At 41.2% G+C, this 20,327-nt stretch overlaps 1 protein-coding gene across 2 annotated transcripts in view; it reads right to left on the bottom strand.

Annotated features, from left to right (window-relative positions):
• The window catches only part of Spock1 (SPARC (osteonectin), cwcv and kazal like domains proteoglycan 1), a 499,034-nt gene that overhangs the window by 66,421 nt on the left and 412,286 nt on the right, over nt 1-20,327 (bottom strand). For both annotated transcript variants that reach the window (XM_048792071.1, XM_048792070.1), the window contains one exon: nt 15,862-15,976. In XM_048792071.1, coding sequence (XP_048648028.1) covers nt 15,862-15,976 — 115 coding nt within the window. The remainder of the gene's footprint in view (nt 1-15,861; nt 15,977-20,327) is intronic.

Consider the following 20,327-nt stretch of genomic DNA (forward strand, 5'->3'; position numbering starts at 1 on the left):
GCCCTGACTCATACTTACACACCTGAGAGAAATGAAAGATGACCCTACCATGGGCCAAGCAACCAAGTGCTATTATTTATTCCATTCTGGAAGTTGTCATCAAAGCATTAAGATGTAAAAAGAAACATAGCATGTATCTAGCTAAGGGAGTCAAGTATTCAAATCTCTAGATTTAGGAGTCAAATGATCTGGCTCCAAACCTTGAATCTGCCCTTTGCTAAATGTGTGACTTGGAGCAATTTTAATTTTAGAAGGTTTAATCTTCTATGTTTAAAATGGAGAAAACTTTACCTCCATCACTGGGCATTTGGGATGATTAAATGGAAACATAAGGTACACAGAGTCTAGCAATAGTTAATAAATAGCAAATATTTCTTAAAATTCACATTGGACAAGAAGACCAAAATACCCTTTATCTGCAGATGATATAGTTTCCTACATAAAATCCCAAATGATAAACTTAAAAAAAATACTACCAGGATAAAGATTTCCTATATGAAAGAAATAATTATTTTAACAAAAAAGGAAAACAGATTTCATTCGCAAAAAGCAATCACAAACTTCAACTCTCGAGTTGTGGATGCAGTGTGGAAGATGGAAGCCAACATAAAAGGGAACTGCAGACACTTCCTTCCTGAGGAAACCTGGGTAAGGAGATGTGTCGTGTTTCCAGATGGAACAACCTAATTGGAAAGTTATCAACTGTTCTCAAATTACAAATTGCAAATCCAATCTGCATCCCATTTTTTTAAGTTTTTGAAAATGACTTTGAATATCATCTGGGAGAATGAATAGGTAGGGCTACCCATGCAAAATTTGAAAAGATGAATTATGGAGCAAAAATCATTTTAAAAAGTGGCTATTTGAAAGAGAAAAAAAATTACTATGGATCCATTTCTCATATCCTGAAAAGTATCAGATGGATTAAAACAGTGTTTTTCCAACCCGAGGTTGCAAATCCATGAGTGTATCCTGAACATAACTTTCTAAAACATGAAGCAGATGAGAGAGAATAGAGAACAGCATATTCTACAGTGTATGCTGAGCATTACTTGGTGAACGCTTCAAGTGCTGGCTCATAGTGGAACTGTTTCTGTTTCTTTCTGTGTGGATGCCATGGGCCTAATGCATCAAACATGAACAATTCAAGCCATGGAAGAACAAAATGAAAACAGGTGAAACTTTTACCTGGCTTTATAGGAGGGGAGAGGTTTCTACACACACATCAAAGCCAGAAACGCTAAAGGAATAAACAAAAGGCCTGAATGGATACAAACCTCAAAATCTTAGTCTTACAAAAAAAAAATACCATTAAAGGCAAATGACCCATTTTAAAAAAGTGAAATATATATAAAGGATTCCTATACATTTATAAGGAGGATAAATACATATGAAAGATTCACATATATTATGTAAATATATAAAAACCTATATGCAATATGTATTTAAAAATGCATATATAATATTAAAAGAACTGCTTTATAAACTATTGAGAAAAAAGATCTGTGCTCTAAAAGAGAGCAGATAGGGATATGGGACAATTTTAAAAGAATTACAAGTAGCATTTATGCATGTGCACGTGCTCATACACACGCCCCTTAAACCTGCAGTGTAATCAAAAAAGTGAAAAATCAAAATTTAACAGTCAGATAATTGCCTCTCAAGATCCATTTTTCTGCCTTTCTCTGGTAATAAGAACCTTGATTTTCAGCTGGCTTGTTGCTTTCCAGCTTCACAGTCTACATTTCCCAGCATCTAAAGTAGGACCCTGTGTGTGACTAGTCTCAGACTAAATTCCAACTGACTTGGCCACTGAGAAATAAGCAGAATTATATCCAAATTCACAGAGGTATGCATGCAGCAAAGGAGCATACTTTGCTCTTTGATTTCTCCAGCTGACTGTACTACAGATGGAAGGGCTGGATCCCTACTGACATCTTGGACCATGGGGTAAAGTCAGAGCATCTACATGGAAGGAGGCTGGTTCCCTGATGATAGAGACTGCCCCATACCAACCCTAGACTTTGTACCACTTGACTTAGTGGTAATGAGATAAACCCTCTTCTGTTCAAACCACTGTTATTTATTAATTCCATATGTTAACTAAATTCTAGTTAATAAAGCTACCATTTTTCTTAACCTACAAAGTAGAAAGATTCTTTAAGAGTTATAGTACCCAAAGGCGACAAAGGCTTTTTGAAGAGGCATTTTTCAATACATTGCTTGTGGAACATCTTTTCTGGAAGAAATCCTGACAGTATTTAACAAAAGACTAACAATATGGATACACTTTTACCCAGAGATTATCCTGCTAGGAACATGTGCTATGAAAGTAATTAAGATGTCTGCAAAATTAATATACAACTATGTTCATAAAAGCAGTGTTTATAATGATGAAAAAAATTAGAGGGAAGCTAAATGTTCAATAACAGAGGACTAGTTATAAAAATTATAGTACATTTATATAATCAAATACCATGAAGCCATTAAAAATAAGGTTCTAAAGGAATAATGGATGATATAGGGATACTATTAAGTATTATTAAGCTAATAATAAAGGTACTAAAATAATGTGTGATTATATTCAGTTTGGGAGGCCAGGTAATTTTTTAAAATGTATTCTTTTTATTTTTCAGTGTTTTAAAAATGATGTATAACAAATATGTCTAACTCTTCTTTTTTGAATCCTACTTTAAATCTTGCCTGTGTCTGCAGTCTTGTACCACATGCTTGTCTTCTCCAGTTGGGCAGCCTCCCTCCTTCACACCTTCATACAGGATGAGCAAATCCAGCATGTCTCACTAGTTTGAACCATGGGAATGCTCTCTGCTCCTCTGTCAGTAGTCATGGCAAAGAATGAGGAACCATACTTACTGGTCAGTTGCTCTCACTCCAGGCCATGCTAAGCCCCTTCACATAGATCTGGAAACCACATGCTCCCTAGACGCTCAGGATTCCTCACAACACTCTGAATGTGGCCACTAAGGGTATCTAGGTGGTCTCCTTCTAGTTGCCATTATCCTTGACTCCTTGGGATTTCCAGGCCTAATAGCAATACTGCCCATGTCAAAGGAAATGGTCTTTAAAAGGGATGCACTCTATGTCCAGGAGCAAACATGTTTAGCTGCAAATAACGGAAAGCTTAATTAATAGAGGTGTAAGTTCTTGAAGATTTACTTATGACATAGAAGTTAGGAGAGAAGAAGTCATGATTCTGGTTCAGCTGCTCCATGATGCTACCAAAGACCCAGATTCTTTCTGAGCTCTGTTCTGTCATCTCTCAGTGGTGGACTGTAATCATCAGGCTTGGTATCTTGCAGTTACAAAAGTGCTGCTGTGTCTCCATTCATACTTCTATGAGGTGGAAGTCCTCACTGCCTGTGATGCAGCATGAAGGTAAAATTTTCCCCAGAAATCAACAGAAGGTTTGACCTGCATCCCATGAGTCAGAACTGAATTACAGGGCCACAGCCTTTGCTGCAAAAGTCTGAGAAAATAAGAATGCAGCCCAGTGTATTCTTCCTCGAAGAGAAGCAAGATTAAATGGGCATGGGGTAGGCAGCTGACAGTGTTGGCAAGACTGTTCTAGAATTTCCAAGATCTTTCCAAAGAACAGATTTAGGTTTTGGGGTGTGTGTGTGTATGTGTGTGTGTGTGTGTGTGTGTGTAAAAAACGAACCCCAACATTCATTAAGCACCTTCCAGAACTAGCTGCTGAATTCATTTCTCATTGAATTAATTTCATTTTCTCAAGGTAGACTGATTCTCTTTATTTTTACAGATAAGGAATTTAGACTCAGAAAAGTCAAGCAGCTTGCCCAAAGCTGCAAAGCTAGTAAGTCTTGGAGCTAGACTTCATTTCCACAGCTGACTGGCTTCAGAGGCCACAAATCCTCTAGTACATAATGCTGCCTCTCAACAAGACCCATCATGTATAACTGAAGGGCAAACAATTGAGTACAAACAAGTTTGCCTAAAACATGAAGATACAGGTAAAGACCCATGGGAGGTCAAGTGAAGAGAAGACTTCCTAAGAAAAACAGAAAGCAATATGTGTGCTAGAGGCCAAGGCTCTGAGATATCCCTTAACTGCTTCCCATGGACAAGCAGTCAAGGCCAGGTACACAGGGCCAAAAGGGCCATGTGGTTACTCCTGGTTATCACAGAAAGCAAGTTCAAGGAGCAGGTGGGTCTCCACACATGTAGGATTAATAACTCATGACAGACAGACACTAAATTTAACCTAGATATTTATCTATTTAAATATCATTACAATAAAATACATAACAGGTATGTGTCAAAATAATCCTTATACTTAGTTGTATCCATGTATTCAATAGAGCCTATGCTAGAAATATAAAGATAAGTTAGCCATAATCCCTGTTTCAGGATCTAAAATGTAACAGTATTGCCTATCTTTTTAAGTTAGAACTGATCACAGAAATGACAAAGGAAGGAGATCAAAATTATACAAAAGTACTCAGAAAGATGCATATGTTAAAAAAAAAAAACTCGGAGTCTGGGGCTTATAAAACCAACTCCATAAAGAGACAGAAGCAGTTCAGATCCAGATAATTATGATCTTGAGACATAAGCAAGCTCTAAATGCAGACAAACAAACAACTCATTATTGTGCTAGGTATGAAGATTTCTTGTTCTACCACTCTTAATGAAGAAGCAGCACAGGATCTGGGCACATAATGAGCACTTAATAAATGCTGGCTTCCATAGATGATGGATGGATGGATGGATGGAAGGAAGGATGAAAATGCATTACTGCTATCAACAGACTCAATCGCTCCCTTGCTTTTAGGGGAAAATAGCTCAATTTTAGGGGGAAAAAGTACTTTGGATATTACCTTCAACTTTTTAAAATAGAACTCAGAGGTCTTCAGAAGCAAGGTGTATGAAATAACAGATTAGTGTTATTTTAGTTCACTATATTTCTCCTGAATAGGCAAGTTTCCTACTGAGCACAGTGGTAATTGGATTTGAATCCAACTATCTCACAACATATAACTATGTATGATTCTTGTACCAGAAACTCGAGACTCAAATGAGAACAAATTCTTGCAATCTCCATATAATCCCTCATTCACCTAGAAATGTTCTTAGTGTTGTCCCAGGGGCCCAAAGAAACACTGCACAGCAAGCTCCATTCCAAAGAATGCTACACTTCTGCAACTGGCACAAAGGTATTTGCTTCCTATGAAACCTCAAAGCCCTTTCTCCAAGTCAGGGAAGCAGGATGCAAGGAAAGAGCAGAAATTTCCGAGCCTGGTTGGGATGAGATCAACTGTTTCCAAACCAGATGGAAATGTGTAGATGCCTATGGTACATTCCTATTGTTAATAATTCATTCTACCTCCATGAACTTGGCCTAATCTACATCATGTACATGCACTGAGCTGGGCATGGTGCACACAGCAGTGAACAGTGTGTGAGGAAAGCTGGGGCTGGAGATCATATAGAGAGAACAAACCAGCAGGTGTGAATTACAGGATCCTGGCAGACAAAGAGACGCCACAGCAGCCACTCATCAATATTGGGGCAGGGGGAAAGGAGCCTGTGGGTAGTACAGATGCTAGGTTCTGGAGATTGGGATAGCCAACAGTACCCCCAGCTGGAAGGAATGAGGCCACAGACTGGGATCCGGAGGCAGTTAAGGCCAAGGAAGTCAGGAGACAGGATGCTGTCCCCGCTAAGCTGCCTTCCTTAAGGTCTGAAAACTCCCTAGTTAACATGGCTTTACTCAATTCTAAGATTTGAAGAAATATAGGGACAGGGATCCAGGCATCTTCAGCCTCATTGACATCTCCAGCTTAGTAGTTGCACAGGATTCGTAGCCCTCGCAAAACAACTTAATGTGGAGAATTATCCATTGGTGTTCCAGAGATGGTGTAGGCCCTATAGAATTTTATTTGGGAGAATGTGTGATAGATTCTATTAACTTCAACTTTGTGGATTTATTTTTTCGCNAAAAAAAAAAAAAAAAAAAAAAAAAAAAACTGGACTGAAAGCAATTTTGGAAGTCATTTTTGTGGGGAGCATTTATTGGCCCTGCGCCATGGCACATGATCAGAATTTTGATCAAACCCTTGTTGGCATTAATTTTCAGGCTTTTGACATCCAACTTCTAAGTCTGATCTCACATCAGCATCCCTTGCCTATATGATTTCTGATCATGGGGCCAGTTCACATCCCTTTCTAGGATGTGGCCGAGAACTTGCTTGGTTGTCAGTCTCCCTGTACCTCCACATGTGATCTGGTGGCAAGAACCATGTAGGAGACTTAAGCTTGGACCAAGCCTAGCCTGGCCAAGGAGGTCACCATAAATGCATACTCCCTCCTCTGGGTCAGAAGGAGATAGGGACACACAACTACCTTTTGGGGATCCAAGTCTGATGTGCAAGAAGAGGACTGGATTTTTTTTTCTTCAAAGATCCTTCCACATAGTAAAAAGATACTCAAAGATGAAGGACTTTTCCCTAGCAAGACCCACAATTGTGAAACTGAGAACTTGAAAAGTAGTTTCATGTTTCAATATCCCAGTGTTCCCCCTAAACTGTCCTGAAGCTATTTCTCCTTTTAGCTCATGCGAGTTCTTAAAATAATGAAAAGCATGAGTAGAACCCCTCCTATGTAAGTAGCCCTCTCTTGCCATACAACTCCCTCTTTTTTAAGAAGGAAGGGAAAAACACAAGGTTTCACTCTAATTACACCATCACAATTTGGACACATCTCTCAGATCCCTCTTTTTCCTGTTAGTTTCTTCAGACTGGTCAGTTCCATGTTGTTATTTTGTTTTGGTTTTGGCTGCCGTTCTAACTGATCTGATATCTATTACTACATATGTAGACAACTACTTATTCTGGGCTTACATACTTCTCAAGTACATACTCCTCAAGTAAAATAAGGTGATATTCCTGCCTCCTTCAAGCCTAGATGCTCCTTGAGTTTTGAAACAGAGAATCATTATCATCATCACAATCATCATCATCATCATCATCATCACCATTAACACCACCACAACAATGACAATACTACACAGGCAAGGGATGCCAGTGTCCCACTAATGAAAAGTAGCTATATTTTGTAAACTCTAACTGCATTTTTACAGCTCCATTGATTCTCACCTGTTAGGAGTGAGTGGGGCTGAACCTTTCTTTGCTCCCTGCCCTGTCCAAGGCCCAGTTCCCATTTCAACTCTTGAATGTTGGAAATAGTCCTTCCAACATTTTATTAAGCAGTGTGCTTCATGGGTTGGCAGCCACTTGCTTTCTTCTGATTATAATTTCAATTTACTTTATATTGTAATGCTGTCTTTTCTTTTCACAGCAATAGATAGCAGGCAGGACAGATTACAAGTGAATTTTTATCTTTAAGGAGCTAGGTGGGAAACTTGTGGCTATCAGAGAAGCATAATGTGGAGGTGAACAATGAGCCCATGCCACTGTTTTGATAAACTTCAGAGAGCTAAGCATGCTTGCACAAAGGAAGAGGAGAAAATGAATGAGGGTATTAATTCTCTCACCTTGGAAAAATCCCATCAGCGAGGACTGTGATATCAGTAAAGGGCTACATTCTTTGGGTACAAAAAGCATAGTAAAATTTAGTTTAAAATGTGTGGTGTTCATATGTGTGTATTGTTTCTCTTTCCAAAGAAGCCTGTCTTTTTTGATGGACATTCAGTTTAGGTTACTAACACAGTAAAACATGTGAGTTAGAATACATGTTCCAGGAAAAGGCTTTGACCCCCTGCTCCGTCATTTAGTATCTGGGTGGCCATAGGAAGATACTGAACCAATCCAAGTCTCAAATGTTCTCACCAGCAGTGAAAATATAATTGTTTGGTTGTTAGAGGAAGTAAACATATGTACAAAGTACTTAGCACAGTGCGCAAATTAAGCACCTTATACAGATTACCTTGTGTCATAATAATTTTTAAACTATCCCAAACAGTGTAAATTTAAAAAGTTGTAATGAACAACATTTTTAAAAAGAATAAATAGATTTGTTGAACAGGTGGCAATTATTGATGATCTAGACAAAACTTCTCATGTAGCTTTCATTCTGGTGGACAAGACAGATAATAAATAACATAGGTAGGCAAACTAATAGATTAGAAGGTGATAAACAGACAAAGCAGGGAAGAAGGATAGGAGGTGCTGGGGAAGGCTCCTGACAAGGTGACAGCTGTACAAAGACTTAGAGATGACTGGCAGAATAAGTTTTTGGGGTATCTGGGAAAGATGGTCTAACCTGAGGGGACAGTAGTGTGTACACACAGCTAAGGGCCCCATGGAGGTCTGTGTGTCTGTAAGCAACAAACTTGAAAGCAAAAGATGAGGACAGGGACATTATATACACAGCTTTGCAGGTCACCAAGAGCTCATAAACTTTTCTTCTTAATCTGAACAAGATAGGAAATCACTGGAGTGTCTTGGACAGGGAACTTCACCGAATCAATTGAACTACTGTGTTAAAAGTAAAGGTATGATATGACCAGGAGATCAATTAGGAAGCTATTAAAATAGAAGGTGAGGATGTCCTGAACCTCTAGGGTGGTCACAGTTGGGGTGATGGCAAGTGTCTATATGTGAAAATCTATTTTAAAGTACAGTCATTGAGATTGTCTAATGGGATTATATGTGTATATGAGAGAGAGAAAGGAGTTTTTCCTTCAGCAAATAGAAAAATGGATCAGCCATGAATTAAAATGGCAAATCCTGTAGGAGCAGGGAGCAGAATTGGGAGGAAGACTGGGAGTTTGCCTTTGGACATGTCAAGCTTGCTGTGCCTATGGGGCATCCAAGTGGAAATGCTGAGTCATCACTATGGGTTTAAGTCTGAATGCCAAGACAGCACTGAGAGCAGGATGGTTGGTGACTGGTAGAAAGAGAGAGATAGATACACACATGCTCAGATGCATGAGTAGATCTGTGTGTATGCTCAAGAAATAAATCTATGATATATAAAAGGTTATAAAGCAGAATTTGGTTCCAATTTTGGATGAGTGAAATGTTAAAAGTCTATGTGGGTATAAAAAATAATTGCAGATGTGCAGAAAAAGTAAGGTAACATAACTGGGAATATGAACACATTTACCCTTAACATTTAGATTCCGGATAAGAATGTATGTTAACTTGTGAACTTTTTTAAAAAAGTAAAAACAGGGGAAAAAGACTATTGGTTTGGGCAAACTATCAAAACCGTTATGGTATGGATCTGGGATATGCCCCCCCAAATCTCATGTGTAGAAAGCCTGGTCCTCCTTGCAGCCATGGTGAGAGGTGAAACTTTCAGGCAATGACTAAATCTTGAGGGTTCTGTCCTATCAATAGATTAATCCGTTTGGTGGGTTCATCCACTGATAGTATGCAGTTGGAGGAAGTAGGTTGCTGAAAGTGTGCCCTAGAAGGTCTGATCTTCTCTCAGGCCCCTTCCCTGTCCCTCCTGTGCTTCCTGGACCCCATGAACTGAGCAGCTTTCCTCTGCTGCATCCTTCCACCATGATGTTTTGCCTCATCTGTGGCTCAGATCAATGGAGTTAGCCAACCATGGACTGAATCCCCTGAAACTGTGAGTCAAAAATCTTTCCTCCTCTAAGTTGTTCTTGTCAGGTATCATGAGCACAGTGATGCAAACCTGACTAATACAGAGACCTACTCTTTCTAGCACAAACCTCTATCCTCTCCTCAACTCCAATTATGATTCCAGTTCCCCTCTGCCTCAGTTTACTCCTCTTTCTCTTTTTACCTTTAGCTCTCCACAGATTGTTGCTGACAAAAAGGCTTCAGAAGGACCAGGAGAACCTGGTGCCCAGAGCTGACTTCACAGAATGGGAAGAACCAGAGATCAAAGCCAACATCACGGCTTACCTCCAAGTCCCGATGAATGAGTTTTTCTTTGATGCAGTTGCCAATTTAATTTTCTAGCTTTTTCTTTTTTCTTTTAAGGTCATGACATTTAGAATAACAAGTCCCTAAAACTTAAATATTCCTTTATATGTTTAATGCCTGACTATAATATAGTACTGAATAATAAGTGACTGAAGTTGAATGGGTATGGAAAGGTTAATAGAAACTGCTTTTAAACTGCAGGTTTGCAAGCCCGAGGCCTTCGTCCTGTTACACAATAGGCATTAAAGAGAAATGTTCTTTCCTGCATGCAAAGATAAATCTCCATTTTTCTAGGTGCCTCTGCAGCAGGATTCTTTCAGGATTTTTCCATTGAGACATTACAGCTAGGAGGAACTCTTTACCCCATCTCTTTTGCATTGCCTCCTATTCCCATTTAAACACATTTCCCTAACTTCACTTGTGATAAGTAATAGAATTAGACAACCCTCTGTCAACCTAAGACTTTTTTTTTTCTCTCCAGAATCTAGCCCTCAGGTTGAAAACACCATCTGAGGGGGAAAAAATCATTGTAGATGATTTTTCTCCTATTCCAAATAGCTCTGCTGGAGGGAAGTTGTTATTTCCTTTTTAGCACAGCCTGCTGGGAAAAGGTGCAGTTCTCCTTCCTCCCTGAACAAAAGTGCCCTGCCCTGTGCCTATTTTCTTGCATGTGTCAGTCTAGTAAAGGGAAAGCACACTAGTCTTCTCCAGGATTTCTTAGGTTGGTTAGTTGAACCTACATCCTTTCTTGCAAAGCTAGTCTAAGCCAACTGAAGAAAAGAAGAGAACGGTTCTTTCTGTTTCCTCCTCCAGAGACAGAGTGGAGGAGAGGATGGGATAGATTCTACAGAGTACCATTCAAAACCTTGCTGGTTGCAGGAAGATAATGACATTTTCTACTTCTGGTTGACATTAAAAGTTTCAGGTAAGAGATTTCAGGCCCAGGAGAAATTAAATTTAACTTCCACTATATAGACCTTTTAATCATCTTCAGGCTGAGAACTCAGCTGTGACTTGAGGTTGTATATAAAATAGTAGCAACAACTGTGCCTGACCTGGAGACAAATAGCCCAATGTCTGACCCTAGGCAAGTGTCTCTCTCTCTCTCAGGGGCTCTCCAGTGTTCTCTTTTGGTATATGGAGATTGAATAAGGATCACTGGTGGTTAAACTCTGCTACACATGTAATCTAACACGGTAAAGCATAAAATGGGGTCATGCTGAGGGAGGGCTGAGGCCCCAGGCATGCAGCCTTCCCAGGTATTTATGGAGAATCTTGAAGCAGCTTTGAGGAACAGAGGGTTCCTCTTGACATGGTATTGTGGAAGACAAACGAAACCCTTCCCAAATTGAAATTCTACTTCTCTGCAAGGTTCTCACCTCAGTCTGGGGAAGCTCCAAATCCCTCCTCAGAAGAGGGAGTAACTAATGAGATGGCACCTCAATGGTGCCCAGGAACAAGGCTGCCAAGTTCAGGCCAAGAGGGTGATGGTCTGACTTCTGAAAAGTGGGGAGGTGAGGCAGGAGAGGGAGATGCTCAGGTCTAGATAAGTATTAGTTGACAAATGCACCTTTAGAGCCTCTCATTTTAAGAGACCTCTATTTTTTTTTCTTAGATTTTTTTCACCACTGTAAAGAATCAAGAAACTAGTACCTCTGACTTTCCTCATGGCCTTTGCTGAGGGCAGAAGTGAAAATAGCAGGGATACCCTGGAGCTAAGAAGTAGGGTTCCATCTAAGAAGTAACTTCCTGACCAATCTGGCTCTTGGGTACTAGAAAATACCACTGGGAGAGATTTTTCCTGAAAAACTCAGGCTTAATGTATTCAATACATATAGTTCCATCTCGCCTTTTTTCCCCTCTTTTTCTCTTACTCCCTCTCTTCTTTCCTTCCTTTCCTTTCCCTTTTTTCTTCCTTCCATCCTTCCTTCCTTCCTTCTGCTCATCCATGCTGGAGGCTGAACCAAGAGCTTCACACATGCTAAGCATGTGCTCTATTTTGTTTTGTTTAGATAATCATTACTTTATTTTCTAGAGGCTGTACAGGCTTTATAAGATCAAAATGATAAAATAATTAAGTAACCTGCCCAAGGTTATAAGGTAATTGAGAAGGGTGACAGGAAAGATTCAGGGGTATTAAAGTATGACCCCACCCACCAACATCTCTTGGGAAGACATTTCAAAGGAAAGATCCATAAAAACAAACAAAAATCAACCACTTGGTTTTGACTTTAAAAAAAAATTCTGCTGAAACAATAGAGACAAAAGAACTGATTTGCAAGAATTGGGCATATATTAATTCAGAAGACCAAAGGCTAAAAGAAGCAAAACACTCTGACATGAAGAGTGAGTGAGTTAAACCCTGCCCTCACACACTCTCCACATCCGACTCCAGTACTGGTCAACTCTGGAGCTAGGAGCTGGCAAGATCAGGTAAAGGCAAGTGAATTCACAGGAAAACTTGTGCTCACCATAGTTCTTCCAATCTCTTACCCAATTCTGGGTCCTGGATTGGGAAGAGGATTTCCTGAAAACCAAGACAAGGGGAGAGGCCCTTTGGTAGTACAGACGACCTGTGTTTTGCTACCAATCTGAAAACCAGTTTAAGGCAAGACAGGAATGGCTGCAGGTATATCCATGAAGTAAAGTATAAAATGAGGACACAATGTCTATATCTACACCTATTCCTCCAAATTATATATTCATTTGTTCTTTCTAAATTATTTCTTTTTTAATTGCATTGCATTCTGCTGTCACGAATTTCAAAAATAAAATCAATTAAAAAATTAAAAAAAAAAATGAGGTTATGCTGAGGGAGGGCTGAGGCTCCAGGTATGTCGCCTTCCCAGGTATTTATGGGGAATCTTGAAGCAGCTTTGAGACTCCAATCTTTCTTGAGGCCATGAAATCACAGAAGGGCATCCTCAAGCTTTCTGTGCCCTTGAAGGGAGCCATTAATGGGTGTGAAAGAGCTCGTAATCCAGAAGAGACTGACACAGCAGAAAGAGGACTCTCTGTGATCTTAATGGGCATGGTGTGCTGAGATCATGGCTAAAATCTCCAACATCTCTTACTGGACACTGGTGAGAATAAACATTGGTAGCCAACTAAACAAAAATGTCAAGAACTCCACATAGGCAGGTAGATGCCAAAGAGTAACAGACACCATCCAGAAAGGTCTCCCACCAATGTCACAGCTCATAAACCTCCACCTCACCCCTACTTCCTGGAGCTCAGATAGAATTCTGAATTAACAGAATCTGCCTACAAGTAGCTCCATGAGTTTTTTTTCATGACCAGATGGAGCTGAGGTTCAAAATAGAGGCAACGTTGAAAACAAGAGCAAAAGCACAACTATTGCCACGTTTTTGACTGACCTGCATTTGCCAATCTATGAAATATCTTTTCTGTAACAGGCTAGAAACAAGAGGGCTCCTGACACAGTCCAAAGCCAGGATGTGTCTCACAGAGGCAGAAACTGTCATGGACAGCCTGCCCACAGCTTTCAGCTTCTGGAAGGGCTACTGGACAGGTAAGGGGATGGGGCTTCCTGCTCTGTGCTTCCTCCCGCCTCCCTCCGCCCCACAGCTGACGAGTCAACAGAAAGCTGCCTTTTATGTCACTTCTGAGCTCTCGCTTTCCTCCAGCCCTTCTCTGTCATTCTGACTGCCACAACCTCAGCCCAGCCCTCACTGACTCTCATAAATAACTGTGAGAGCTATGTGGAAAGAAGGGTCAGATCAAAGGAAAAAGTTGGCCTTTCCTTGATCAAATTTGTCAAGTTAAAATATTACTAATTTAAAAATTTCATTTCCCATGATGACCCTGGGGATGGTCAATGCCCCCATCGCCATGATATATCCTCATCCTCCAGGGAAACTTGGATCAAATCCATGTGAAATAATTGAGCATCATTATCCCCTATAGGGGATTCTGCTTTCCTCCATTAGGATACCATAGGACACTGTAATAAGATAACTATGGCCATGAAGTTTTACCTTCAACAGGTGCTTTCTGCTTCCCCTCGTGCTTATGTGAAAATGCCGCTATAAATTGTAGCCCAGAAATCAGATTTTTAACAAAGAAGGACATTCTCAGAACCCAATGAAAAATAATTATATAGCACCCAAGCAACTGAGGAGGAGATGAAATCTTGGTTGTTTTGGAATAGTGCTGGTATGAGTTAACATTCACTTTTTTTCTGATATGATGAAGTTCCTTCTTATTCTTCTGAACTGTCTTTTACTTTTAACTTTGTAATCTACACTTTTGCAAATGTCTTGAAACATTTTTAAACAGTAATCTTGCTCTCATGACCTTTCGGAAATCGGGATCAATGCTTTCCCTAAGTCTCTTTATGCTTAATGGCAATGTGCTTATTTACATAGGTTAAATAAGAATCCATTTTAATTTTTGCAAGTAAATTAGTTGCACAGAGAGAACATGGCAAGGTCATACCTGGTATGTCCTATTTAAGAGTATGTCTCATCTAGTCAGGTATGAGGACCAATAGTAAGAAACAAAGGTTGTTCTTCATTTGAGAAACTAAAAATCTCCCCCTGAAAATGGTCCATCTTAAATAGTTATGGCAAGAGAGGCAACCTTAGCAGATCTGCAGGTCCTTAAGAGCGAGGCCTTCACCCTCATCTATAGATAACTATAAGCAAAAAGCAGAGATGGCCTTTGTGGTTTATTCCCCAGCTTCAGAAGGAAGAGCAAATAAAAGCAACAAACAAAATACCTGGAATAGTAGAAGTTACTGAATTTTCCTAAGAAGATTCTTGAGAAATTTCCAGATGGAAAAGTTAATTTTCTGGATACGTAGTTACTTACCACCTCACAGCTTTAGATTTTCTGACCAGATTACAAGGAGGCTTACGTCCATTAACTTTTCTTGCAGCAACCATGTAAGAGTCAAAGCAATGAAACCAGCTTTTGGAAATCAAGAATAACCTTTGGAAATTAGTTGTGGTCCCAGTGCTTTATGATTGATATCATCTTTCACATCCTGAGTTCAACCTCCCAAAGACCCTTTACACACAATCTTCCTGAAGTTACCACAAACAAATTTAGACTTGAACCCTTTATCTATTTGCCATGGAAAAGACAGCTTGAAAAGAAGCAAAGGATGATCCCTCTCACCTGGTTCGGTCTCTTCCATCTCAAATGGTTTCTGTCTTTAGAACACGAGTGGACACTCACAGGTACACCCACTTACACACACAGGCACACATAGAACAGCCAGATATAGCTGAGAAAGTTCAGCTCCACAGAAGGCAAATCCAAGCTTCTTTCTTGGGTCTCATTAAGGAAAGCTTAGAAAAGGGCTGAGGCCTATGGGATGACATAACTTTCTCCATCATGAAAACATGCAAAGAAGTCCAACCTTTCTTGCTCCTCTCAGCCACAAAGGGTAGACAGCAGCCCCTGGGGAGGTATTCTCTTTCATCTGCCCCCTAGCTCTGTGCCGCACTCCAAGAAGAATATATTAATAATGAAATGCTTTATGGGAGAATATCTCCACTGTTGTGACATCTCTGTGGTCTCTGTTTTGATATTTGGCCTTGAGAAGTTCAAAGGATTTGAGAGATTACAGTTCAAAAAAAGACTATAAGATAGACTCCAGGGCAGGCCCTGGTCTTAGACACTGAAATATCTGCCTCGCCCACATCATGCCCGATTTGACCTCCAAAGGAACCCAGTACATATCTTGATCTAACAGAATTATTTTCAGACTCTCAATTCTTCTTTTTCTCTTTAATGGCAGTTGAAGACAATTTGGTTTAGGGTTGCTGAACAGGCTGGAGGACCTGCTTACCAAGTCAGCCCATTTCTCCAGCTTGGGCCCCAACAGCTCTGTTGAATGACAGGTTCCTGGTAGCGGGGACAAGCTGGACCGCACCAGCCTGCCCTGACTGCCCATATCCCCTGCAGGGAGTTCCCCAAGATCCCCACTCACCGTTCTTTTCTGCCTTGTGTTTTGGTGGCTCAGGCTCCGGGAGACATGGACAAGGCCCATCACAGAGGCTGGTGAGGCTTTTGCTAGTAGAACAAGCATGGAACTCCAACTTGCACTACAGGAGAGAGAGACAGAGGAGGCCATGAAAATGCAGTCACCAGAAATGCCTGCTCAGCTCCCAGGAAAAGAGTCAGTGCCCTTTGTTTCAGGGGAGCAAGACAGAATGAAGTCATCTCAGTTAAAGGTCTGAATTACAGAATACTAAGTAAGAAAGGGACTTTCATGTTTTTTCCAACTGCACAGGATAACTTCTAAAACACCATGAAAGCACTGGAAGGTTTATTTTAATAAATGACAAACCGAACTGTCACCATTTATAAAATAAGATTATTAATATGAAACATTACACCTGCAGAGTCCCATATGGTCCAGGAAGCCCTCCCACCTCAGCACTGAAGGCATCTTCCCCACACTTCCTCCCACATATGGAAGGCTCTGCGTGTAGAACACACCTCACAGCTTGATCACCCCTCTTGCTGGAGAGGAGTGACAGTCTCTTCTGTAAGTTTGGATATCTGAGGCTTGGCCCCTTCTTCTTGGGACCAATGTGAAATGAATATTTTTGCTTCCATTGCTTAAAACCTGAGTTTTGATCGTTCATTGGCTGGAGGATGCCTATGGTTGTCTAACCAACCAGTAACTCAGTTAAATCAATCATTCTGGGATTCAATATTAGAATCCCGTAAGCTGTATTCTCCTGCCACTCCCCCATCAGCAACAGTCATATTTTGCTTAGTTTCTTCCTGGCTCTTTACTTTTAGGTCTCAACAGACGCAGGAGAGAGGAATGGTATTTATACTTGCAACACATCCAACCAGGTGCCAGCATTTTTATTATTCACACATTATGGAAGAGGAAATTGAGACTCAGAGAAGTTGAATAACATGTGAAAGGTCATTGCCTTCATTAAAAGTCATGTCTGACTGCAAGGCTAAGCCCTCAAGGGTCCCAGGACACTTCTCATCATGTGGCCATCTCAGAGCACAGACATTCCAAGTATAGTATCTTGGGTGTGGCTAATTAGGCATCTTTGCTATTGGTCTAGATCTGAGCCATTGGAAAACCTGCTCTTTTTTGCCTGTAAAATTTCCTGGATCAAAGCCCAGTGTAATCAGTCCTCTGTAAAGTCCCACACCCAGCACCATGTGAGTATCTGGTGGAAGTTCAAAGGAAGAAGAGATAGGTGAAATTTACTGAGCACCCACCGTGCATGCAGCTCTTATCAAGTGCCATGGGGGATCTTTTAAAAGAAAGAAAAGAGGAGATACAGTCCTTGCCCTTGGAAAACACAAATGCATACCTTTGGGGAAAAAGAAAAGGCCACTAGCATCTGCAAAGCAACACACACGAGTGTAGATGAATACTGGCTCATTGTGAGAGGACTGGCTATTCAGTCAGCATACTGATTACAAACCCCGAAGAGAGTGTTTTAAACCTGTTTCTAATGCACTGGAGGCACTCTGCATAACTCCAACTGTCACCCATCCAGTCACTGGCTACCCTTGCAGGGAGAGAGTGACAGAGCAAGCCTACAGAGTCCTGGTTTTCTCTTGATGCAAAACCCCATTTCGTACATGCTTGTGAAGTGTCCAGAATGTACCCCACGGGGTAGCAGGACTATGGGGACTATATGAAAAGAAGCTAAGGCCCAAGCCTCTAACATCAACAGACTTAGTGATGAAGGAAAAAAGGAGCATGTCGTTCTAAAGCCATGTGGACATGACCATGAGGTGAGACAGAATGTCTGTAGGCACAGAGCACCGAAGAGGCCCATAGGTATGGGTATGCTACAGACAACCCACATGGATTGCAGGTGAGTGGAGAGGAATTCCACAAGGTGACAGGTGAGCCACTAGTGTAAGAAGCTTCTTTTCAGACAGCACAGCATATGTGCCCACACCTGGGACTAGAGTGAGGACCACAGCAGTTGGCCCCTGTGTTAGCTCTCTGGAATAAACATTTGTCTCAGGCTAGTGGTTTTCAAACCATGTTCTCAATGGGATTTCTAATTTAGGGAGAAAATATGTTTTCGTGTATAAATTGATTTTATACATTAAAATTATTACATTTATTTATCAGAAAGCCTTATCATACTCTTTACTGTAATTGCAGGCTTATATCTATGATAGATGGTAATGCGTTTCCCAAATCACCTCTGCACTCCTGGAAGAATCTACATTTCTGCTCATAGCTCTTTGTCTTTTAGTAGGGAACCTCCCTATTGGAGGCTTGATTTCTCCTTCCCAGGGTACCAGCTCTGACCATGTGACATGCTCTCCTGGGTGGATTGTCAACAGAAGTGATGAAGCCAAGTTTAAGCAGATACTTCAAGAACCACTGTCTAGTTTCACCACCTCACTTGCTCTTTTCCATGTAAGTGATGTGAGCCAAAAAATGATGTTGGCTCTTGCCTAAAACCCAGAAGTCAGAGGACATGGGACAGAGCTAAAGCGAACCCACAGCAATCATGCAACATGGATAGGGAAATAAACTTCTGTCTTAAGCCAGTGATGATTGGGGATCATTTGTTACTGCAGCAGAACTGAGCAAAACCTAGGAAGTGGCTGACTTCCTGCTACATGATGAAATACACTGCATCAGGAAAAGCTTGTGCCACGGTCTTATCCCCAGCATGATATATTACACAGCTAGCTCTGGCACATAATAGATATTCAGTAAATAGCCTTTTAAATGATAAAGGCAAGAAGGAAGGGTGGCAGTATTCCTTCTGCTGCTCTAAATGCCATTTTGCCCACTAGGAGGCTCCCAACCTGCCTCCACAAGGAATGCAGGTGCTACAGATCTGACTTTGCCCTGCTCATCCTGCCCCATCCTTCTCCCACATCTACTCTAAGTCCTCTCTCTGAGCTCCACAGTCAGCTCTCTTGCTCTCAGTCTTCTTGTTCACCTCAGCCTATTGCTGGAGTCAGAGCCTAGTCTACCTACCTCCAGATTCCCAGACACCTATTCCTGAGGTGACCCTACCTTGACCAGGAGCCCTGTGACTTTAACTTCTCCATCACCTCCTTGGCTGGGCTGCAGCACCCTTTCCCCTGCTCAGCCCCTGACAGCAATCAGTGGATACATCTAGCCCTCTCCCTGACTGCCACCGAGAAAACAGTACTTATATGCACCAGCAAAATCCAAGTTTCAAGGGCACAGATCTGTTTTCTATCTTCTGGGACAATATGTGGCATTTAAATGAAGCTCAAAAGGCTATGATTCCATCTCTTTATAAAGTTCAAAACAGGCTATTTAGAGATTCAGACATATTGTTAAAAACTCCTCTCAAAGGGGGATGACAAATACCATCAAGGCAGGGGTCACTTCCCCAGGAAGGCAACAGCGTGAGGCAGATAGGAGCCCACAGGAAGCAGCACAAAAATGGGCATGTTTGGTTCGGGGACTTTTGCTTTGTTACCAGGCTTGACAACTGCTATAAATAATATAGATATTTTATGCCCCAAATACTTTACAATAAAATCTAAACAAAATACATAGACTTCTCTGGAGGTGAAAGCAAGCTAGAACCACATCTCTCCTGGGAAACTCATCACGACAAGTGACAGTGCATATGTGAGGGGCCTTCTGGGAACAGTGGAGAGAGCAAATCTCTGAACCTGAGTCCTGAATCATCACTGGGCAGAGGCCTCCGGCATCTCACAAATGTTTCCTTCCTCCAGCTCACGTCCCATCCTCTTAGTCACCTTCTCAGTCATTTACCATTCTCTTTTTTCTCCCAGGCACCTGCTCCTGCTAGAGCAGAACAGACACAGAAATCAAAAGTGTTCCCCATTCCAGCTTTATCCAAAGGGCTTCCTGCCAAGTGGTCCGTACAATGAGTGGGACCTTAACAGCAAATAGAGGCATCCAACTCCCTCTCCCATGCTGCATGTCATACATCCCCAGCTGGAGAGAATGCATAGACCTGGCTAGACCTTGCAAACATGTGCCCTGGTCTGCACACACACAGAAACCCAAAGCAGGTATGCTGCACTGTGAGTACAGGCCTGCCAAGACAACAGGAACCAAGAGGAAAAGAAGCAGCCGTGGTAGCTTTCCAATGCAGCAATCTCGTTCTCTGCTAGATACAGGTGCACGATCCAAGAGAGGCCGGGCTCCCATCGATCAAGACAGATACAGCTTCGAATGTGTATGATTTTTACTTGTCAATTGTCCAGCTCTCCATATAGCTGGAACAATTACAAATAGAGGCCTAAATATTCCTTCCTGGAAAAGAGATAGCTGGGAACAGAAAATAAGAGAATAGAAGGATTTTCCTAGGGAGAGGCAAAGAGGGAGAAATTAGTACCACCCAAGCCACAGGGACATCACTGGCTCCCTCCTGAGTTGAAGACCAAATGACAGGGATTCAGCACCTTCTCTCTTACACTGTGCTCAAAACA

Source organism: Marmota marmota, unplaced genomic scaffold (assembly GCF_001458135.2).
Source record: "Marmota marmota marmota unplaced genomic scaffold, marMar, whole genome shotgun sequence".
In the NCBI taxonomy this organism is placed as follows: Eukaryota; Metazoa; Chordata; class Mammalia; order Rodentia; family Sciuridae; genus Marmota; species Marmota marmota.